A 21,217-nucleotide genomic window follows, 5' to 3' on the forward strand; every position below is an offset into this window, starting at 1 on the left:
GCAATTGGTGGTTGTGGAGTGCATCGACCACAGAGAGAGAGAGAGAGAGAGTAAGGTATGCAGCGACTAGCGCTAGTGCTGAAGAAATGCATGACCAGTGATGATTTGACAGACCTTGCTGATCAAGAGACTTCGAGCAGTACCTTCACATTATATCCTCCTTACTATTTGCCAGAAGGCCTCAAGGATATCTCTTTCATCCGAGCCTAATGATGAAAACCTTTAACTGTCCTCGGGACTTTGTGTCTGGTGACATTTATCTTGTGTACAAGACGATGACTGATCTCAGCTTTAATGGTTGCTGAACAAGAACACATTGGATGCAGATTCGAACCATTTCTCATGATGGGAAGACCTCCAATCACAATCTAACAGTGAAATATTTCCATGTTCACTGAGCCTGAAGAGATTCAATGTGACGAGATCTTCAAAAGTAGTTTCCAGTTCGAGCACATATCAGCACTCTTCTTCTATTATGGAATTCCCTTACAACAACAGATGCCGTGTTTATAATATGCTCATGAACCGCCAAAATAATATATAGAGCCTTCTGCGGCTTCTGCAACCCATCGACATCAACTCCCAGCCGTTCTGAATTTCTTACACCAAGTCTCTCCAAACTCGTCTGTCTAAATCCCGCCGGCACCGCTGCAACATTCTCCCGATCATGAATTTGAAAGCCCACATTCAGCACGTGATCCACATCTTTGGGCAACTCGCTAACAACCCACTAAAATCTAAGGGCACAACCCTTCTTGAGTTGGAAATTGGACAAGCCTCTACCCTCCGAATTTTACACGCCTCACGACCGACATCGACCATCGGAGCACGTTGATCGCAAGCAGACACAATGGTATGGAGATACGCCCAATGCGATGGATAATGTTCATCGCGCTCGAGTGCATTCGCATTCGCTGACCTGATTTACTACAGGCGATCAAGCACAACCAGAAGCTCGTCAACAACCGTGAGCCGCACCACCCCCGAATAACGATATGATAGAGGATTTGAGGGACTGACTCCTTCAACAGACTTCCGCAAGGATTGGCAGCGCCGGGTTCGAACCCACTTCGACCAGGTATGACGATACACCCGACGAGAAGAGAAGAGAAGAAACGATTCATCTCGATTTTCTGGAAATTTACTTGGCACACAAATATTGACTATGGAATAGCCCGGCAAGAAGTCGCGGAGACGCACAGCTCGTCAGGCCAAGGCTGCTGCCCTCGCACCTCGACCTGTCGACAAGCTCCGACCTGTTGTGCGATGCCCTACCCTTAAGTACAACCGCCGTGTCCGCTCCGGCCGTGGTTTCACCCTGGCTGAGCTCAAGGTATGATATATTGCGTCTCAGTCGAATGCACACGATGCGAGATACGCCAGAAGAATTGCAGTTCTAACAACCACGCAGGAGGCCGGTATCCCCAAGGCTTTCGCTCCCACCATCGGCATCGCTGTCGATTTCCGCCGACAGAACCTCAGCGAGGAGTCCCTTGCTGCCAACGTTGCCCGCCTCAAGGCCTACCAGGAGCGATTGATCCTCCTCCCCCGCCGATCCAACGCCCCCAAGAAGGGTGACACCAAGACCGACGTCTCCAAGATCGAGAAGGCCTCTCACATCTCCGCTACTCTCCCCATTGCCCCCACCGACATCGCTGTCAAGGAGATCAAGAAGGGTGACATGCCTTCCAACATCGAGGCCGGTGCTTACCGAACTCTCCGTGTCGCTCGTGCCAACGCCCGATACGAGGGTGCCCGACAGAAGCGTGTGCGGGATGCCGCTGAGGCTGAGTCGGCTAAGAAATAAACTTGCAAAAAGGGAACTGGTGTTTGAGGGTTTTGCTCTTTGCGTCTCTGAGACATGGGCAACGTCGGTTCGAGGCTCTGATGAAAGGCTTGGCCGGGTATGGAGGAAAGATACTCTAGGTCCAGCTCAAGAAATTTACTGCATGATCACCGGCTTTGCTCTATCATTACTTGGTCAATGGATGCATTACGCGCATATGGTATCTCTTTCTTAAAAAGTTATTCGTTACGATTTCAACGCTCTGAACGATTCGTAAAGTGATGTCTATTCCCAGTATTTGTGTCTATTCCATTCTTTGAGACTCTACTACTCTTCAGCCCTTTCCCCCAGCAACTCTGTGCCCTGTCGAATCAAACTCCGTAATCGACCAACTTGCTCTGATTCCAGAGTCTCCCCATTCTTGACAACTTCGGTACACAATACCAAACAGTTCTCTCTGTCCACCTTAGCCATATTAGCCTTTTGTTTCGGGTCAACCTGCTGAGGTTCCAATGCCAGCTCTTCAGGAATTGCTGGGGGGATTTCAGGGGCACCACTCTCGATCAGTGGTGTTTCGTCGTTTGCCGTCTTTCCGGTGACTGCGTAACTGAGAGCATCCATAGCTCCAGATATAGGAAGGACTTTGGCGATAACTTGGGCGCCATCCTTGGATCGCGACATGAGAGCAAAGACGAACCATGCCTCGGATTTTAGAATGGGCCACTTCTCTTGAGTGATGAGGAATGACAGCACTTGTGAAAGATCATGTTCAGCATAGAACAGATCCCTCGATGGTGTCTTTTCAATTTCAGAACTCCATCCAGAAAGAACCTCCTCGGTGGGTGCTGTATGAAGAACTCGGCATACAGTAGCAACACTTCGTGCGGCTTCGAGTCGGGTAGGTTCCGTATCAGATCGATCAAAGAGCGAGATCATATCATGGACAGTTGTGTGCTTGCCAGACCCCTCTCCTTCAGCTGTTATAGGACTAACAACTCGACGAACATTATCTGGGCAGTTCACAAGCAGTAGACGAACTAGTGAAACTGCCGAGAACTGGACCTGAGGAAGAGTATCGATGGTCAGTATCCTTGGTACACTCACTGGCTTTAGCAGATCCCCTAGTAATATTTTGTTCTGTGCCGGAATTGCGAGATTCTTGAGGAAAGACAGTGCGGAGTGAAGAAGCTGGGCATCTTTGATCTCGGGATCGGAAAGAATGGCGATCAGAGAAAGATGAGCCTGATACTTCTGCACAAAGGCCGTGGAAGCCTGATCTGAACGGGAGAGGTTGCCCAGAGCCAGACAAGCTGCGGACTGAAGAATGACATGCGGCTCCTTCAACCATTTAAGAAGCGACTGGGGCACTGAGCTTTCAAGGGAATAATGAGCTGGGAAGGCGTCATTGCCAGTCAGGTCAGCCAGGGTTGTAAGCAACGAAGTACACAGCTGCCCAAGTTCCTTGGCAGTGTCTTCGTCATCAAGCTCTGAGTCGAATTGGGTATGTGCGATGTAGAATGCCTTGACGAAGACATCTGCTTCTTTTGAGTTGAGGAGTTGCTCTTGGAAGGATTCATTAGCAAGATAACTGGCTGCGGTAGATACGAGGGCGAGAAAGTCCTCGATATCAGTGTTGTGGTCAGGGCTGACTGCCAGCTTCAGGAGAACGGAGGCTGTCTCAGAATCTGCAACAGCTACCTCGCCATCTTGTGTGATGAGAAGAGCAAGGATCTTGCAGAAATAAGTGACAAGCGGGCTGAAAGCAGCGCGGTTGGGTGACTGAAGGAGAGTGATGAGATGACTGCTGAGTCGTGACTCTGAAGCAAGACGTTGAGCAGGTTCTACGAGTATCAGTGTTGTCCCGCCCGAGTGTCATCTTTAAGACTCACCATAATCAACAAGGACATTGTAGAGCACCGGAATCAAATATGGAACAAGGCTCATGTCCTGAAGGTGCTTGATGAAAGAAACGATATGTTTGCCCTCAACAGCTCGAGCTCGATTTTGGTCTGTATCAGCACAAGAATTTCCGGTAACACGCAGAGCCTGGACTTTGACACCATGAGGTTGCTCCTCATCTGAGGCAAGAATGTCAAGGAAGAATTCGAGAATTCCCGAATCTCCATAAGGGAGTCTCCATGCCACTGTGTCCACGTTAACAAATTCACAAACGGTAAGGGATTTCACTTACCATCTCGACTTCCGTCGCCCAACGCCTTGGCTGTAGCCTCTAGCGAAGAAGGATCTTGTTGCTTAAGAGTTTCGAGCACGGAAGATAATAGCTTTGTTCGTTTCACAACAGCATCCTCAGGTTCGTTGGCGGCATCGTAAGTATCTGGCGATGCTCCGCTTCCTTCACGCTGTATCAGGACAGCCACGTCTTGAGGTGACATAGACATGATCTCAGCTTCCCTTGTGGAGTATGAGATATGATGCTGAAAGTTGGTCGTTGAATTAGCTACACCAATGTCCGCTTGAGATACCCTATACATTTTCATGGAGAGGGTGCTTACAAAATGAATGAAAGTCTGTAGAGCTTCACATGAATACAAGAGATGAGAAAATAAATCTCTAGGCAATTAAAATTCAGCAACAAGTTTCAGTCTTGGTTCATGAAATTTATTACATCCATGCATCTCATTGCGGTCACCTAACATTCTCTTCTGCAGCTCCATCGCGGGGCATATATCTCGGTGATGCTCGGTGTATCGTGGTGGACGTACTACTCGGCTAAACTGCGGCAGATCATACTGCTGCCGGTTGATCGGAGGTGCAAAATTCCGACCTCGGAATGATCCGCCTCCGCCGACTTTGCACCCGGGGAAAAAGTCTCTAGCAGCGCCATCACGATCCTTTCCCTCGTCGCGAACGAGGGCCGCTATTTCAACGTCGCTTCTCAGCGATATCTATCTCCACCTTTTCTCCTGATAATCAATTCGTCTCCATCACCCATAATCCTTCAAAATGGTATGCGCCCACGTCTTAGTTCATGCCCGCTATGTTCTTTACTTCAAGAATCGCCGCATTGGTTAGAGTGGCGGCTAACATATAACCCCAGGCGCACAAATTCGTAGTCACAGCCTTTCTAACAGGCTCCCGAATCCTCGGTCGATCATTTGTCGCAGCTTACAAGCAGGCTCAGGCTGCTTCAGCGTACCAGCGAGCGCAGGCCAAGGCTGGCAACCCATCCGCCGGTGCCTCTCTCTCCTCTGGCATGACTCTCGATGAGGCATGCAAGATTCTCAACGTCAAGCCCCCGGCTGGTGGACAAGCCAATGTCGAAGAGGTTCTGTCACGTTATAAGCGACTGTTTGACGCCAACGATCCTCAAAAGGGTGGCAGTTTCTATCTTCAGAGCAAGATTGTAAGAGCAAAGGAGCGATTCGAGCGAGAGATCGGTCCTATACGGGAGAAGATGGAGCAAGAGGCTGAAATCAAAGAGGGTTTCAAGCCCAAGGTCTACAAGGACTGACGACTCTCCTTGTGCAAATAAAACTGGAAAAAGCAACACTTGTACGATGACCTCGTAAAGGAGTTCTGAGGGACGGGAGGGAGGAGTTTACTTTCTCCATGTATACAATGTACATCTTCACTCGACTGCGGCATGGCACGGCGTTTATTGGGTTATCGGTGGCGTGATGAGCCGCTCGAGGTTGGCTGGTTCTTAGACGAAAGAAAAAAGAGGCAGACGACCTATGCTATCTTATGTTTAATACAACTGTACGATATGAACGGAGTACTTTTGGGTTAGATGTGAGAAAAAATGAGGTCATGGGTTGGCGTGAGATGAGGGCGTATATTTCAGCATCAAATATATCGTCGACCACAATGTGGTGTGGCTTGGGATGGTATTCTAGTGTCCCTGAGACAAACACACCTCATTGGGCACTGATATATTATAGACACAAAGCTATTCACACTGCCAGATTCTTCTAGGCTTATCAGCCGTCTCTGGGTGTTACACGTGGTGTAATAACAGACTAAATCATGAAAAGGAGCCATTGTATTGGAAAGATCAAACCACAAACTTGCCCACGAGATGTGAACACGCTGATAAAACTATATACATGTAACCAAAACTACCGTCCATTCTGTTCCATCCAAGGCGCAATCCCAAGACTAAACCCAGCCATAATTTCCGGTTTGCACGGGCTCTCCAGTTGTCGTCCATTCTTGAAGCGGCTTACGTTCTTCCTGTCTACGATGGGATCTGTGTATGGAGAGTGGTTTGGGTATTTCGAGCGACTTTGGATACCCGCTGTCCTGGCTGTAGGTACTCGAGTTACTCCGATCTTGAGCTGGATCAGGAGTTGGCACTTGAACTGAAGGGGCCCCGACTTGATGTCCAGGAATAGCGGGAGGAGTAGGTGGGATGTATGAATGTTCTACATCAGCGGGAGCTTGACCTGGTTGCACAGGAATAGGAGGAGGAGGACCTGGATCGGGTACACGTTCCTCGACAACATCAGGAGCCGGTTCTTCAGGCTCGTTTGGTGGAGGAAATGGAGACTGGTGCCTTCTGAACCAATCCCTGATGGAGGCTATCAAATTTCTGGCCTGGCCCCCATCGGACTCTGAGTCTGAATCGTCGAAGGCGCTGCCTCCAGCGACACTAGCATCACCGATTGGGTCCTCTGGGCCCTGATCTGGCTGAGCCTGATGGCGGTGTTGAAGGCATTTCCAAGCGACTAGACCGGCAAATAGGATGAAAAATATAACCGCTATCACGATACCGACTGTTTGAAAGGTAGAAGAGCGTTTTTTCTTTTCTGGCGTTGGAGTGCCAGTCTCTTCTGGGTCCAATATTGCTGAAGTCTCACTCAAGCCCATCGATGTTGCTGTACTCTTCCTTAGACTTATAGTAGTGGATGCCGTTGTGGTCGTGGTTTCAGTCTCAGTCTCGGTCTCGGTATGCGTTGTCGTTTTCGTAAACCAAGCAAAGGTAGTGCCATCGTCGGGACCTGGAAGAGTTGACCATCCGACGCGAGGCTTCGTCTGTGTTATTCTGATATTTGTGATGCTTGGTGTCTCCTTGGGCAGTTTAAGCACCATGATCGAGCTGGTTATGACCTTTTCTGGCTGTTTAGGGCCATAGTCACCGCGGCCTGGCTCTTTGGGGCCATAGTTACTGCGGCACACTTCGCAGAGACTTTTGTAGGTTTCATCGTTGTCTTCATTATACTTGAAGTCGTCGGCGTCGTCATTAGGCATTTCAAGGTGAGTTTCGAAAGAGTACCTATTGTTGCCTACATACTTGCGACAAGGGCCACTATACAGAAAGAAGATATCAGTATAGTCTTGAGAGATGAAGTATATGTGACTTACCAACCTGCCAACACCCAGTTGCGGTCTCCCGTCACGTCTGTGACTTCATTTTGGCAACGAAGGGCAGCTACGGGTATTGCCATAGCTGTCAGGAGGGAAAGCTTGAGAAGCAGCATCTTGCAAAATGTTTAAAATAACAAAAAATCTTTAGATACTGTAAGTTTGGCTTATTCGGGTTGAGTCTTCAGATGACTGTAGCAAACATAATGGTCTGGGGGGAAAAGGACCAGAAAGGGCGGAACGGATGAGATGGGGGTAATGTCCAGATGTTTTGCGTCTCAAGTTCCATTTTATATCTTGTAATTCTTGACTTCTATATATACATCCAATGATAGAGTTTGTGCGTGAATCCTCTCATGGTTGTTAACGAAACTCTACGACAGTTGTTTGCTGCAGATTCTAGCGTTTGTCACAGTATCACATGCCATTCATTCAGACACGTTGCCAAGGTTTTGGGGAACACCTTACGTCTGAGTTATATGAGGAGATTTAACGAGAACCTCTCATAAGTGAAGAGAAATCAAGCTTTGAGAAATAAGTTCTCATATCAAACTTTGCTATTCTGCACGCTCCTTGCCCTTCGATTCAGGATCTTGGTCGAGATCTGTATTGTAACCGTCAGGATTTCTCCAACTAAAAGCTTCGCCTTTATAGTATTTAAGACCCCTATTATAACCGTCTTTATCGATATCAAAAGACATATGACGTGCATCGGTAGTTAGAAGTCTGTTTGCCTTAGTAGAGCGATGGGGGACTAATATAGTTTTGAGCTCTTGACCATATGGCCAGTTTGATGGAGTTGGGTTTGATCGTGAAGTTTCCACGCCGCGGGGTACACAAGTACGGGGACTGGTGTCTTTTCGGTGTCGACGACTTCTTAACCAAAAATAGGTTAATAAACATATTGCGACAAGTATGAAGCACACACCGACAGCGACACCCACTACCTCAGCTGTTGTTAAAGAGCCGTTCGAAGAAGAAGCTTCTGTGCCTGTTGGTAGATCTGGTTCTTCTTGGCTAGCGGTATACGATGTATCCAAAGTTGAGTTGGATGGTATCCTGTCACTTATGGTAACAGTACTCCAAAGTGATGGATCAGTGCTCCCATCAACGCTGGGAGGGGATGAAGGGTTGACGTCTATGGTTGGCCGACTGGTCCAAGTAGAACTCGTCGAATGGTCTTTGACAGCTGTTATTGTAATATGGGTAGTGATCTTAGAAGTGACCTTGGGCAATGGATCGACGGGACCTAGGTGCTTTGTTTCGAATATAGTGGTAAACGAAGTTAGAGTTGCCATCGAGGTAAGGGTTATTGTGTGTCTTGAGGTGAAGGTTACCGGTTCTTGGACCTTTTTGTGTGGGATTGTAATAACCTTCGCGTAAGTGGAATACGGTTCTTGGTTGGATTTCATATCGCTATAAGTATGGCCCAACGAATCAATGAAGATACGAGGCTCATTATGGAAATACGATGTCTCTTCATGTTCAAATTCCTCATTCTCGGTCGTTTCCAGTCCAGGAGACTGGCTTTGAGCCTCGTCGCTACCATAATGTCAGGGGTCGAGCGAATCCAGAGGTTGAGTTGTACTTACATGTACTCGAAGTCAGGAAAGGGAACATGCATCTTGAGCAGTCATTTGAAGCCCTGTAGGAAGGGAAAATCCCTGTTTGTAAATTCTGCTGTTTGTCGAGATCGCTCTCGAGAGAACGCTTCCAAGGACCCAGTATATAGTCACCATGCTGGGCTGATTCAAGGTAGGCCGGTGTCTAGATCAGAGATTTATTCACTTGTTGTGGGTTGTTGAGTGATGAAACTTATATAATAGTGAATAGACTCATCAAGAGTGATTGATTCAGTGAAACATAAATGCTATTTGTGTAACTAACAAGTGCCATCATGAGACTCTGCATCTGTGTTAACCTGACGTACAACCAGAATTATCCCCATGCCGCACAATCATTCATGACTTCCAAATCGCTGGCGCTGGCTGTACAGGCTGCGCAGGCTCCGTGTAAGTACGCTCAAAGGGAGCATTGTCGAGCTGGATGTTGAAATTGTCCTGATTGTGCATGGAACGTGAACGGAGTATTATAAACATAGTGGCCATGGTGGATAGGAAAAGCAAAATCACGGCCGCAAATAATACAAATATCCATCCACCTGCAGATAGAGAGCCGTTGGAAGGTTCCGCAGCAGTTGGAATTACCAAACTCTCCGAAGTTGACGAACTTGAAGTCAACTCCTCGCTTGAGGTTGTCGGAGTTGCATCTGGCAGCGTCAAATGGCTGATGATGCTGAGTATATCAACATCACTACTCGTGGTCTCCGTAGGAACGCAAGACAAGAGTGAATGTTTGGTGCTTATGCCTTATATACCAAGTGAAAGGTTCCCAAGTCTCGGTACCTATGACTACCACGCCATTTTTGGTGGAAGTGCCATCTACCTTGTCGATGACTGTTACATCCTCTCTATCTTTTCCTGGGAGGTCTTCTGATGCGAATGTAAGAACTGGTTTGAAGCCAGACGGAATTGTGCTGTAGACACTTCCAGTCAAGTCCACAAGCTCGCGACAGTCATTATGGTGGTTTTTGGACGAGAGATCGGTCCCATGAGAAGTTGGGGACTCCTGCTTCTCCATGATCTAATGTATGTTGATATTGCCGATGATAGATGGGAAACAAGGCCTTTTGATGGGATGACTAGGGAGTTGGGTAAATGCTTGTGGAGGTTTGAGAGAAGATCGAACATAACGCGATGGGTCTTCGAGGGCTATATATAAGTAGCACACTGAGCTGATTCAAGGTATTCCAATCTATTTTTAAAGATGCATTGCGGTCATTGTGAGTTATTAGACGAGAGCAGATAGACCCGACTGTGATCAAGCTGCATAATGTATTGACTCAGAGAAGGCAATAGTATTTTGTGCAACTAAAAAAAACTATGGAAAGGCCCTGCATCCTTGTTCAATCATATCCTTGTAAATCAATGTCACCTTGAGTCGTTAAGATTTTCAAGCTTTCCACCCATAATCCGGAACCGGTTGTTGGGGCTGTACCTCGACATGGTTATGAGGGAAACTCAAAGTTATATTAGTTGATGGCTCATATCGTGGTCCATGTCGCAGTTCATAATGCGGTTGGTGTTGTGGTTCATAATGCGGTTGATGTCGTGGTTCATGTCGCAGTTTTGGAGTCTCAAATCGTCGCCATAACTCATAAAAGAGGAATAATACAAGAGTGGTGATAATTAAACCTCCGCATACTGCTCCTGCGACTATTGCGGAGGTATCTGAGCGAATAGGTGCTCCAGAGGGATTCGCGGGAGAGGATGGTCGAAGTTCTGTGCTTGAAGAGGTTGTGTATGATGTAGTCCAAGAACTTTCTTCACCCGATTTGTTAGGGGATGAAGTGAGTAGAGGTTTCTCGGTGCTTAAGCTGGGCACATCAGTAGTCGTCTCCTTAGGTGAAGTGATTTCTGACTCCTGACTGGTGGTCGTTGCGTCTGACGTGCTGCTCGGGGCGATGAACTTCGTTCCATCAATAATGGTGACTATCTCTATCTCAGTACCCGGGGTGAGCCTTCGTGGAATACTAGCCGTAATCGGTTGTTCTGACTGAGTGGCTGTGGTGAACTTCTCAATGATAGTCAAGTCCGCAGCAAGATTCGAGACGCCTTGGTCAGGACGCTCCGTCCATGGTATGGTAAGTACTGGCTTGAAATCTAGAGGTATTGTACTGAAAGTATGACCTGTCAGGTCTTTAAAATCACGAGGTTCATGTCTCTGGAGGGCCAGTGAGGCCTCGTTCTCGGACAGCGTGTCCCCTTTTTTGTCCATGTTGAGGTTGGCAGATTGCAATTCGGGTTCATCAATGCTGTCGAGAAACTGAGTCAAAGCCTTGTATACTAGCCTAGGTGTCTTGTAAACTTACATGAGGTCAGGATCGGTGAATACGAAGCACATTGTGTGTTTGAAAGATGGATTTGTGCCCGCCCGCGGAGGGTGATGCTGGCGAGGGGACGAGCGGTCAAGAATGTCACATTACAGAGCAGTCCCCCCCAGAGGATTAAATAGTTTTAACGACGGTAGGATTGGGAAACAAATCAACATTGACTAGCTGCAGCATTATCTGTGGTTAGATGCTGAGCCTGGCAGGGTTGTGAGTAACAGAAAGAAGAGGCGATTACACTCAGAGCATAACCCCAGCTCTGGTTAATTATGCCAGCACAAAAAGAAACGCAAGGATCATTCAGTCAGTAAGGGCGAGTCATATATAAAGATGATCTGGAAAATGCTTCGTTGCTGAGCGACATCAAGTGTTGGGGATGACAACATCACTCAGATAAATAAGAGCTGATGCCATAGATGAATAATCCAGGTACTTCTCGCGCTCATGATTCTTCTCGCTGAATCGATGCGTAATCCCTGAGATGTTTTCTTGGGCCCTCGATGTGCATCTAATGCTCTCCCAGCCCATTCTTCTGGGCGCCACCCTTACAAGGGGTCCAATTATGCTACCAAGCGCTCCGCACCGTCCTTGACCTCTGCCAGTAGAAATGTACCTAGTGTGACGGAAACAGAGGAGAAACTTCAACCGTCCGTAAGAGCTTCTGCCATTCCAAAGTCAAGACGATCATCCAAGATGTCAGTCCCATAGGATTTGGGTCACCATCTACACTTCCATAGAAGTGAAACAGTCTTCAGAAGGATACCTTTGCGACTCGATTCTCGATTATTGGCATATCGAATATGGCATGATCTAATTGAAAAGTAAGTACATAATGATAATTCATAAGTAGCGTTGATTAACGCATATCTGCCTACTTCCCGCGCTTCGACACATATTTATTCTCACACCTTCCTCCTGACCAGGCCCTTCCAGTAATCGAAGCTATTTTCATCACTTTGCAATGCCCAGATCTTCCCTGTCGACCTCCCACTAGCATCCATCTCTTCAACCTTCAACATTCCCCAATCCCGCGTAATTCCCATCACACGAGCCTTGACACCACCTTCTGCCTCGAGAGTGACATCTTGTCTTGTATGTAACCAGTGGCGGTAGTAACGGGCTTCAAGATCAGCTGAGAACCCTTCTCGAAGAAACTGGGCGTAGATGGCTTCTATGCGTGTGAGAACGCGGGCTAGGAGGGTTTCGAGATGAAGTTCTGATGCCCCTGAGGGAACGAGGTCGGATATGGAAATTGTGGGACGGGGGTTGGTGGTATTGAGGCCTACACCGAGGATGATTTGGTAGTTGCCGTCGAAATAGAGACACTGTGAGAGAATACCGCCGACTTTCACGTAGTGCGGTTTCTCTTGTGACTTTGTGGGATCAAGGGCATCTAGCGATGTTAGACTTGCTCTTGCAAGGGAGCTGAATTGACTTACAAATGTCGTTGGGCCACTTCAACTTGATGGGAATGTCCTCGTAGCTACGGTCATAAGACTGCACAGCCTCAACCATAGCAATAGCCGTGATATATTGAATAAACACCACAGGGCGACTCACAGCTAAGTGGGCTGGGTGGTTGATAACAGTCGAGAAGATGAGCATTCCAGGAGGAGCAATCCACACGTTGGAACCACGACCACGACCGGCAACTTGGGTCGTAGCTGAGACAGTGAAGCCACTTGGGAGCTTTGGCATGAGCTTAGGGTTCCTGGTACATGTCAGTATGGTACGTCTCCTGCTTGGAAGGGGGAAAATACTTCTCAAGCATGGTATTTGTACTTGTGACCACTTCGCCGTACATGAGCAAGTCGCCCCATGCCCGGGCAGTTGGCTCAATTTGTCGATAACGCTTCAGGCTCGAAAAGAACAGACCATGGTTGAAATGTGGTGTAAGCTTGGGGTGAGGAAGACCCTTCTCGTGAGGAAAGATCTTCTTGATGATCTTGCTGTAGTCAATGCTGCCATTTTCAGAGATGTTGGAATCCGTTGTCTCTGTCAGGGATTGCTGAAGCCCTTCGAGACTCCAGATTGTATCTTCATTCTGGATGTGAAAGGTATCTGTTTCCGCTCGAATCCATTCTTCGCCGTTCTCCTTGTCGATGATGCCGCTCCAGTCAGTCAATAGCTCTGATACGCCTGTGTCGGTGATGGAGGAGAGGTGAAGATGGGAGAGCGATGGAACACCTGTATCGTGGGGGCTGACCTCAAGACCGAGCTTTGTGAGGCATGCCTTGAGAAAAGCAGCTCGGTCCTTGTCGGCGCCTCCTAGTTTGGTGACCAGGTCATCGTACCCAGGAACGCTTGGCTGAGGATTCAAGTTGGCCGCAGCGAACCTAAAGTGTATCAGTCAGTACATGTATACGGTGAACAGATTGAAACGTACTCGGGGTGAGGGCCAGTAAGCAAAGCTTTGCCATCTCCGACTGTGCAAAGAACAACTGCTGCTTTTCCATCACCACCATCGACATCAAGCTCCTCGTCGTAAGTAGCGAGAACCTCGACCTTTCTATCCTTAACCGAAGCAGCATCAACAAAGACACCTCCTCCGTTGTAGTAAGAGATGATTTCAGACGCAACCTCCTGTTCAAAGGCACCCTTGGGTACCGTCAAACGCACAGCCCTCGCCCCCCTTTCACTCCGATACTCAAAGCCTTTGAACGCACCACCTCGACAGGTCCCTGGGAAGAACCCTAGCTCTCTTCGTCCAACAACCTCCATGGGCTTGTTTCCCACTTCAAACTCACACTTCTGTGTCCCGTAGTAGCCACCAGCACAGAAGCCTAGATAAGAGCCTCCTCGGCGAACATAGTCGCCGATACGACGATTTCCCTCACCATTCAATGCCTGGCAGTAGCCGAGATCGCCACCACCTGGGAAGACGAGGAGTGCGCATGTTGCTTGCCATGGTTCTTTGAGAACGATGTTCTCGGTGATGGGGATGACGGCGTAGTTGGGGCCGAGAAGACGGCGGAGGGACCAGATACAATGCCGCACTGACTCAACTGTGGTGCCGATTCCTTGGTAGTGAATCAGTGAGTGTAACAGCCAGTGAAGGGAGTTGATGGATCAAACCTGTGTAAACAAGAACGTTGAGCTTTGCTGGTGCCATTGTTCGTATTTGGCTGGTTCTGGTGATATCAAAGTTGTTCGTGTAGTCTTGTCACTTGACTTTGTTGGATCTCGCCTCAGTTAAATCTCCGCCTCGAACCACCTTTAACCTCTTTCAACGATAACACACAAGACTCAATCACCACAATTTTCGACAAGAGATCAATCGAAATTATGACGAAAGAAGAGAGTAACGCTCAGCAGAGCACACAAGAAGATGACGATGAGCCTGATGAATGGTGAGTGAGCGCTCTTTTCCGTTGAGACACCGAAAGCCGAGGCCTTTGCTAACCGCTGATGAAGGGACAAGCGGATCTTTAGCACTGGATGCGCGGGTGAGTCTCTTCTTTCTTACAAAACCCAATGGCGAAATATAAAGGAAGATATAGGACCTCTATAAGGTTCTATAAGTCTACGCCTCAACTACCCGCTCATCAATCGGTTTGTTGAGAAAAAAGCTTGCTAACAGACATCACCAACTCAGATGAGAACGCAAAAATGACGGATTGCTACTTTGAAAAGAAGGATTGGCGCGCATGTGCTGCAGAAGTGAGTATAAAAAATCCAATACAATCCAGCCCTATTGTTTCATTTATTTCGAGATGCCTTATCACATTGCTTTTTATGTTGTCATAGACCTGAACTGACAGTATCATAGATGGAGCAATTCAAACAGTGCTGGAAGGCTCATAACAACGACCAACGCACAGAGACCAAGGACAATTGAAGTCGCATTCGGGGACATGTAACCGCATAATACTGTACTATTACTGTATAAAATGTAATATACCAAGACCAGGCTCTCCTTTCCAGTCGATTAGGAAACTATGACTTCCAAATGCGTTCGCTCAATCAAGGCATCATGGTATGATATACACAGTATTAGCACTGTCCCCACCGGACAATCTATCCACCCGCCCATGAAATTATCACCACAGCTTCATCAAGCTTGAAGCTCACCATATCCAACTCCCCATAGCAACCCACAATGTTCGTCCCTCGTCGCACCCTCTTCACCGCCCGAAGACTCCCCACCTCCTTTCGTCCAATTGCACGATACGCTACCGAAGCATCAGACGTGACGCTGCAAAAGCCTGATGAAGATGTTACACAAGTGAAGCAAGAAGACGTTGTCACAAAGCCGAAATACACTCCCAGAGCTAAACCTGCACCTACAACTGCGCCTGCGAAGTCAACACCTGCAAAATCTACACCTGCGCCTGCAAAGTCTACATATGCGCCCAAGACATTTTCCGCAAAGCCCGCGGCGAGCAGCAAGAGTCCTAAGCTGGAGAGTCCACACAAGCCTGTTGCAGTGTCGAAGAGCATTCTGAGCGAGACTAGCGAGACGGACACGGAGAACACAGAGCACATCAATTGGGAGACGAGCTGGTATGGCCTTGGTGTGAAGGCTGTTACTCCTGAGCAGAATGAGATTCTCGCAAGACCAGTTGATGCTGCAGATGTGGAGGTCAAGCCCGATGGTATCATCTACTTGCCAGAGGTCAAGTACCGACGACGGCTGAATGAGGCGTTTGGACCGATGGCTTGGGGAATGGTCCATCGTGGGGATGTTGTTGTCGGTAACCAGATCGTGACGCGTGAATACGCTCTCATCGTGAACGGCCGGTTAGTAAACCAATTTCCAATATCATCATTGACTAACAAGAACAGAATGGTCTCCCAATCGCAGGGCTACAACAACTACTTCAGCCCCGAATCTATCCCTGCCGCCATTGAGGGTGCCAAATCCAACGCCCTGATGCGTTGCTGCAAGGATCTCGGTATCGCCTCTGAACTCTGGGATCCTGTGTACATCCGCTGGTTCAGAAAGCATTTTATAGAGGAAAAATGGGTCGAGCACGCGATCACTAAGAAGAAGAGGACTTTCTTTTTCAAGAAGGGTGTCGCCGAGGCAACATACCCTTACAAGTTTTGTTAGACACTGTCATGTCTTCCTTGCACTACATTTGTATAGAATCTCGGGGTGAATATTTCAATGTATGATATGGATGGATTAGACGTATGGCTTTGGCGCATGGAGCGATACTGTAGTACTTCAGAGGAAAATGAATGGATCACGAATCATCAGACCAATATCTAGGGTCATCTTAAAAGAAGAACGAGCTCATGTACACCAATTCCCATTTATAGATATGCACTGGGGCAGTTATCGCGCCGAATATCAACGGGCCCATGTCAAAAAACACCATACCTACCTTAGTAAGACCCATGATCATTCAAAACCCACCTCCCAGAATGGAGTTTCTATCTTTCCCTTCCGGAGGCGCTCGCTCCGCCTCCTGATGCGGCATCACCGCCCCATCCCCAAGGAACCCATGAGCCTGATGCATTTCTAGTGCCGGCTCCCTGGTTTCTTCGGCGCACCTGACGATGGTCTTCGTCCGAACTAGTCTCCGCGTCGATCCTCTCGAAATCGGTCTCGCTGCGACTCTTGCTAATACCACTCCATGCGCTAAGTCCACTAGGTGGTCGCTGGGTAGGTTCATCTTCCTCGTTATTATCATAACCTCCGTAGGCCATGGGATCGCGGCGAGAGCCTGTGCTTGTCTGGGCACGCTGGGCTTCGGTACGAAGATCCTGGGCCTCCCGATCAAGTGCCGAGATCAGGACATTTAAGCGATCGCGCTGGGCCGAGATGAAGTCCATTCTGGCACCAGACTCGCGAAGATGCGGTGGGATCAATGCGCCCGAGTTTGTGGCCTCACCTCCAACTGTTCTCGTACCAGCCGATTGTCCACCTGCGTTGGTAGCAGCTGCCACAGCGCTGGAGAGCAGGCTGTAAAAGTCGGTGCCGCTGCTGTTGTTACCAGCCCATCGCGCAGCAGGGACGTTGAATCGTGACAGAAGCGACTGCGTATAGCCTTGCGCAGGCTCGGGAGGAGGCGACTCGGGTTCGGATGGTGGAAGACCGAGGACCTTGACTTTGAACTGCTCAATAGCGAGCTTGAGGTAAGATATTCCGGCAGCAGTCAAGCGCTCATGTGCGCTTGCGATGAAGTCGTCAATCTGCGTCTCGTTCTTTTCAAGATAAGGATGGACATATTCCTCGTATAGACGTCGAGCGCCTTGTGTCTGTGGGAGGATAAGGTAGAGGAGGAATAGTAAACGGAAATAACCGTAAAGCGGAATCCTGCTAGTGTCAGTACAGAAGGTGTCAGGTATGAGGTTTAGACATACCATGAGACAATAAACCAAACCCAAGACTCGGCGAGAAGACAGCAACTGAGCACGACCCAGTACATCAGCCATGGCGTCAGCTGGGTGGGATCATGTGTCTTGAGCGCTTTGTAAGATGCAAAGATAGGAAACAGATAACATGCGACAGAACTATTGAGAACAAGGGAATAGTCAGTAAATCAGATCCATTGGCGTTGAGAGCTGATTGAGGTGGCTATCATCGCAATTGCGAATATGACGCCTCATGACGAAGATGTATAGGGCTGAAGCTTACGATAAGAGCATAGGGAAAAGGTCAAACATGACTGCAACCCGAGGTGAAACCTCGTGCGTGACGCGACAGTTAAAGCTGAATATGAGCGGGGGTTTGACCAACGGAGAAGAGGGTAATTGTCTCCGAGAGGTGTAAGGAAGAGAAGAAAAAAGGTTTCTTGTAGGTGTAATAGAATAAGTTTGAAGATAGGTAACGTTTAGTGGTTGAAGCTGGACTGAGCTGAAAATGGACCTAAAGAGGTGAAGTGGGCGCCGAAACTCCCGCGAGCGGGGGCGGGGCACTTTTTTCGTGTGACGGTGATGGCTTAGTGAGTGACCCACTGAAAGTAGGTGCTACGAATGGAGAAATATGTCTCGAGTCAAAAGAGCTGATCACCTGAATGCAGACTTGACCCTCGTGATAGAGGCAAGTGTCTTTTGTTGGGCACAATGACGACTTTTATTCTGATTCTTAAACTGAACACGGTTTCTTTGAGGGTCCTGACTCTTTCAACTGCGGAGTTGGTACACGTGTCTCGGATGCGAGTCCTGTATCTTGAAGACAAGTGTTTACATATTCGTGGACAGAGCATCTAGGCATCAACCATTTCGAAAGCAACTGCAGCAATTTATCTGCAGAGGACACATAATTACCGCAGATAAACAAGATCTATGGCCGCAACTGTCGCCTGGTGAAAACGCATGATACGCGTGGTAATAGGATGCTTACTCAACCAAGATCTTGGCAAGAAGAACATGCAATACTTGATCCATAAAACGGGAAAAGAGAGAAACAAGAGAATATCTTATCAGTGATAGGATATCGATATGGCTTACTTATCTGAATCTGAAGCGATAGGATATGGACCACATTATAAATAGTTTCAAATTGAAGGATCGCTAACAAGGTTTTGATGTCGCAGTTGACAACGGAGTCGGCATGACTCGGGCCCGGTCGGAGGCGCGGGCCAAGCCTCGTGCTCCGGCTTGGCTGAGACCAAGCTGCAACTCCAAGTCGGCACCAATATCACCGAATATCTAAGGAAATGTTGAGCCTCATTACTTGACACGATAATTTTCTTATTTGATCTCTACTTACCATGATGAAGCACAAACCGACCACTGGTGGAATTGTCATTTTTTGAACCGATTTGACCTGTAAAGTATCCATGATAGTTGTCAAGCCTACCCTACATATCTCTGCAGCTTGGATCAACCTGGCTGTGAATATCCAGAATTTAAGCATAGACTTACAGTGAGGACAATGCTCCAGGGCCGAGTACGAATACAACAATATTTGTACCGAAACGAATCTAAGATAAGATCAACATCGCCTTAGACCCTTAGTGTCCTGTCACGATGCAGCCATCATCACCATGGGATGTATATCCGGCCACCACTGCCGAGCTAGATCATGCAAGGTACGGACAAGGTAGATGTCCGTTACGGCCGAGATAATCATGCTGGAACCACTAGATATGGTGTAAGGGTAACGAATCTCACGATACGTCTTTGCATATCCAATGGCTTCTGGCTGGCCAGCCACGTTCTCTATCCCTATGAACAGTCCACAGCAAACCCTAACTCAACAACACTCGCGCGAACCATGCTCTGCTGACGTGGAAACTCATTAAATCTAGAAATAGCTTATCAAGATCCCTCGTATAAATGCGAATTATAGAACTCTATAAAACTCAGCCTCATGTTTCATGTCCATTTTGCCCGTCCGCCTCCCGCGGGCGCCCGATCGGCCGGAGCCCCGGGTGGACGGCGCACCCGGACCCACCTGATCCTGAAGTGTACAATCGACTTTTTTGCTCCACTCCAGCTGAAATAGTATAGGAATTCAGGATCAGTGGTGCGAGTTGACGTAGTTGGGTCGTTATGCCCGCGGAGTCAGATCTTGGGTATTTGTTCCGACGGGTGCCGAGATCTGATATCTTGAAACCTGCCCCTTTATAAAGACGTGAATCTGCTGTCTTCCCCAGATATCCAATCCGTCACATCATAACAACCATCCAACAGTAAACAAGTGCGAGCTCTGATCAGTTCCTGCATATCCAGCCCTACCGAAAAGTTTGTCAACTCTAACTCGACGACGTGGTGAAGATCGCAAACATGAGCCATACACCATTACCCGGCGGGCTTATCTCATTCGGCTCCGATGCCAACTGTACACTCGAATTATGTCCCCTCGAGTCGAGTATACTACGATACCAACCAAACGTTCCCGCTAATGCCATCTTCATTGGAGTATTCGGATTGTCTATGGCTCTTCATATCTTCCAAGGTATCAAGATGAAGACATGGGGCTTCATGGCGAGTATGATGGCAGGATGTATTCTCGAGATTATCGGTTACGTCGGACGACTTATCATCCACGATAATCCATTTGACTTTATTGGCTTTCTATTGCAGATCAGTAAGTGTTTCTAAACCAAACTCGAACAAGGAATGGATGGAAAGGGAGAACTTGACTAACTCTGGCCCAGTCATGATCACCATTGCCCCCGTTTTCTTCTCTGCTGCCATCTATGTTCTTCTGTCCCAGGTGTAAGTTCCCTCAGTTCACCCAGAAGAAGCACAACTGACACTCTCAGCATCAACTTCGTCGATCCAAATGTTTCTCGATTCTCTCCCAAGTATTTCTACTGGATCTTCATCCCTTCCGACATTATCTCCCTCATCCTCCAAGCCGTCGGCGGTGCAGTCTCAGTCGTTTCCACAGCGAAAGACGACGTCAAGACTGGAGAGGACATCTCCATCGCTGGTCTTGTCTTCCAAGTCGTCACTCTACTTTGTTTCGTTGGATTGTTCATCGACTACGTTATCAGGGCTTCCAAGTCACCGGCCCGATATCGCCTTACCAAGCCCATTCTCACCTTCCTCTTTTTCCTTTTCCTTTCGACTATCTTCATCTTGATTCGATGTGGCTACCGAATTGCTGAGCTCAATGGAGGATACTTCAGTGCTATCTTTCGAGACGAAGGTCTCTACATCGCTCTTGAATCTTGGTAAGAGCCCCTGAAGCCTGTCACATTTATAGTAACAACTCACTGACTGTTCTTAGCATGATGTACATTGCTGTTCTTCTTCTGAACGCTGGCCACCCCGGATATGCTTTCAAGGAAACCCCCGAGTTTACCAAGGAAATGGACCAGATGGACCAAGACGACACTACCGTCTTTGGAGACTAAGTCTCATCTTCTTCAGAACTTGTAAGATGGAAAGTAAGATGGAAAACATGCTCGCCAGGACAATGAGGTCCAGAAAGAAACTCCCCAACCAACTGGGGCGAGCTCAACGGATATTTTCCTTTGTTATCGGTATTGTGCCTCGAATTTTAGCGTATATATAGACAGTATGGCGAACATGGGCGTTAAGGATTTGGCAAATTAACTGCCTGGAGGATTATAGGATGATTTTTAGAAAGGGTATCGCACAGGGTGTGCAGGGCTTAGGTATAAAGTCCTTCGCGATTGGGCGACATGAGGAAGCTTCGATCTCTTGTTGAGTTCGTGTAAAAAGTGCTATATTAACGCATGACATCAAATAGATAAACAGGTCCAAATATATGAAAAAACGTAGAAAAA

General features: G+C 47.9%; 11 protein-coding genes across 15 annotated transcripts; 5 read left to right on the forward strand and 6 right to left on the reverse strand.

Moving 5' to 3' along the window:
* Positions 1-266: 266 nt before the first annotated feature.
* On the forward strand, positions 267-2,114 carry FOXG_03490 (50S ribosomal protein L13e). The gene is made up of 5 exons (XM_018381238.1): positions 267-853; positions 934-967; positions 1,032-1,078; positions 1,175-1,333; positions 1,412-2,114. Exons 1-5 carry the CDS (start codon positions 851-853, stop codon positions 1,805-1,807), a joined length of 639 nt encoding a protein of 212 aa, XP_018237677.1. The 5' UTR covers positions 267-850; the 3' UTR covers positions 1,808-2,114.
* FOXG_03491 (uncharacterized protein) lies at positions 2,006-4,466 on the reverse strand. Of its 2 annotated transcripts, XM_018381239.1 has the most exons (4): positions 4,300-4,466; positions 3,978-4,221; positions 3,676-3,930; positions 2,006-3,627 (listed from the first exon to the last, which is right to left on the reverse strand). In XM_018381239.1, the coding sequence occupies exons 2-4, from the start codon at positions 4,183-4,185 to the stop codon at positions 2,114-2,116; spliced, it is 1,977 nt and encodes a 658-aa protein (XP_018237678.1). In that variant the 5' UTR covers positions 4,186-4,221; positions 4,300-4,466; the 3' UTR covers positions 2,006-2,113. The 2 variants fall into 2 exon arrangements, with proteins under 2 accessions (XP_018237678.1, XP_018237679.1); XM_018381240.1 differs by having other exon boundaries at positions 3,676-4,221; positions 4,300-4,460.
* A 130-nt stretch (positions 4,467-4,596) lies between these two features.
* On the forward strand, positions 4,597-5,870 carry FOXG_03492 (mitochondrial import inner membrane translocase subunit TIM16). The gene is made up of 2 exons (XM_018381241.1): positions 4,597-4,753; positions 4,845-5,870. The coding sequence occupies exons 1-2, from the start codon at positions 4,751-4,753 to the stop codon at positions 5,256-5,258; spliced, it is 417 nt and encodes a 138-aa protein (XP_018237680.1). The 5' UTR covers positions 4,597-4,750; the 3' UTR covers positions 5,259-5,870.
* A 35-nt stretch (positions 5,871-5,905) lies between these two features.
* FOXG_03493 (uncharacterized protein) lies at positions 5,906-7,227 on the reverse strand (the record flags this gene model as incomplete). Its single annotated transcript, XM_018381242.1, has 2 exons — positions 5,906-7,055; positions 7,112-7,227. 2 exons carry the CDS (start codon positions 7,225-7,227, stop codon positions 5,906-5,908), a joined length of 1,266 nt encoding a protein of 421 aa, XP_018237681.1.
* A 441-nt stretch (positions 7,228-7,668) lies between these two features.
* FOXG_18565 (uncharacterized protein) lies at positions 7,669-8,735 on the reverse strand (the record flags this gene model as incomplete). The annotated part of the gene is made up of 2 exons (XM_018398691.1): positions 7,669-8,653; positions 8,704-8,735. 2 exons carry the CDS (start codon positions 8,733-8,735, stop codon positions 7,669-7,671), a joined length of 1,017 nt encoding a protein of 338 aa, XP_018237682.1.
* Positions 8,736-9,072: 337 nt separating this feature from the next.
* On the reverse strand, positions 9,073-11,074 carry FOXG_03495 (uncharacterized protein; the record flags this gene model as incomplete). The annotated part of the gene is made up of 4 exons (XM_018381243.1): positions 9,073-9,406; positions 9,489-9,754; positions 10,376-10,985; positions 11,043-11,074. 4 exons carry the CDS (start codon positions 11,072-11,074, stop codon positions 9,073-9,075), a joined length of 1,242 nt encoding a protein of 413 aa, XP_018237683.1.
* A 726-nt stretch (positions 11,075-11,800) lies between these two features.
* On the reverse strand, positions 11,801-14,615 carry FOXG_03496 (uncharacterized protein). 2 transcript variants are annotated; one of them, XM_018381244.1, is made up of 5 exons: positions 14,136-14,615; positions 13,447-14,080; positions 12,821-13,396; positions 12,500-12,771; positions 11,801-12,453 (listed from the first exon to the last, which is right to left on the reverse strand). In XM_018381244.1, exons 1-5 carry the CDS (start codon positions 14,170-14,172, stop codon positions 11,963-11,965), a joined length of 2,010 nt encoding a protein of 669 aa, XP_018237684.1. In that variant the 5' UTR covers positions 14,173-14,615; the 3' UTR covers positions 11,801-11,962. The 2 variants fall into 2 exon arrangements, with proteins under 2 accessions (XP_018237684.1, XP_018237685.1); XM_018381245.1 differs by having other exon boundaries at positions 13,447-14,615.
* Positions 14,184-15,023, forward strand: FOXG_18566 (uncharacterized protein). Its single transcript, XM_018398692.1, has 4 exons — positions 14,184-14,410; positions 14,475-14,506; positions 14,656-14,720; positions 14,830-15,023. The coding sequence occupies exons 1-4, from the start codon at positions 14,346-14,348 to the stop codon at positions 14,896-14,898; spliced, it is 231 nt and encodes a 76-aa protein (XP_018237686.1). The 5' UTR covers positions 14,184-14,345; the 3' UTR covers positions 14,899-15,023.
* An 86-nt stretch (positions 15,024-15,109) lies between these two features.
* On the forward strand, positions 15,110-16,322 carry FOXG_03497 (uncharacterized protein). The gene is made up of 2 exons (XM_018381246.1): positions 15,110-15,800; positions 15,846-16,322. Exons 1-2 carry the CDS (start codon positions 15,160-15,162, stop codon positions 16,111-16,113), a joined length of 909 nt encoding a protein of 302 aa, XP_018237687.1. The 5' UTR covers positions 15,110-15,159; the 3' UTR covers positions 16,114-16,322.
* On the reverse strand, positions 15,120-18,848 carry FOXG_03498 (uncharacterized protein). The gene is made up of 4 exons (XM_018381247.1): positions 18,724-18,848; positions 17,647-18,662; positions 17,373-17,522; positions 15,120-17,325 (listed from the first exon to the last, which is right to left on the reverse strand). The coding sequence occupies exons 2-4, from the start codon at positions 17,673-17,675 to the stop codon at positions 16,440-16,442; spliced, it is 1,065 nt and encodes a 354-aa protein (XP_018237688.1). The 5' UTR covers positions 17,676-18,662; positions 18,724-18,848; the 3' UTR covers positions 15,120-16,439.
* Positions 18,849-19,505: 657 nt separating this feature from the next.
* Positions 19,506-21,217, forward strand: FOXG_03499 (uncharacterized protein). 3 transcript variants are annotated; one of them, XM_018381248.1, is made up of 4 exons: positions 19,506-20,046; positions 20,117-20,177; positions 20,225-20,638; positions 20,695-21,217. In XM_018381248.1, exons 1-4 carry the CDS (start codon positions 19,743-19,745, stop codon positions 20,819-20,821), a joined length of 906 nt encoding a protein of 301 aa, XP_018237689.1. In that variant the 5' UTR covers positions 19,506-19,742; the 3' UTR covers positions 20,822-21,217. The 3 variants fall into 3 exon arrangements, with proteins under 3 accessions (XP_018237689.1, XP_018237691.1, XP_018237690.1); XM_018381250.1 differs by having other exon boundaries at positions 19,506-20,177; XM_018381249.1 differs by having other exon boundaries at positions 20,225-21,217.

The sequence above is a fragment of the Fusarium oxysporum genome, chromosome 8 (assembly GCF_000149955.1).
Source record: "Fusarium oxysporum f. sp. lycopersici 4287 chromosome 8, whole genome shotgun sequence".
In the NCBI taxonomy this organism is placed as follows: domain Eukaryota; kingdom Fungi; phylum Ascomycota; class Sordariomycetes; order Hypocreales; family Nectriaceae; genus Fusarium; species Fusarium oxysporum.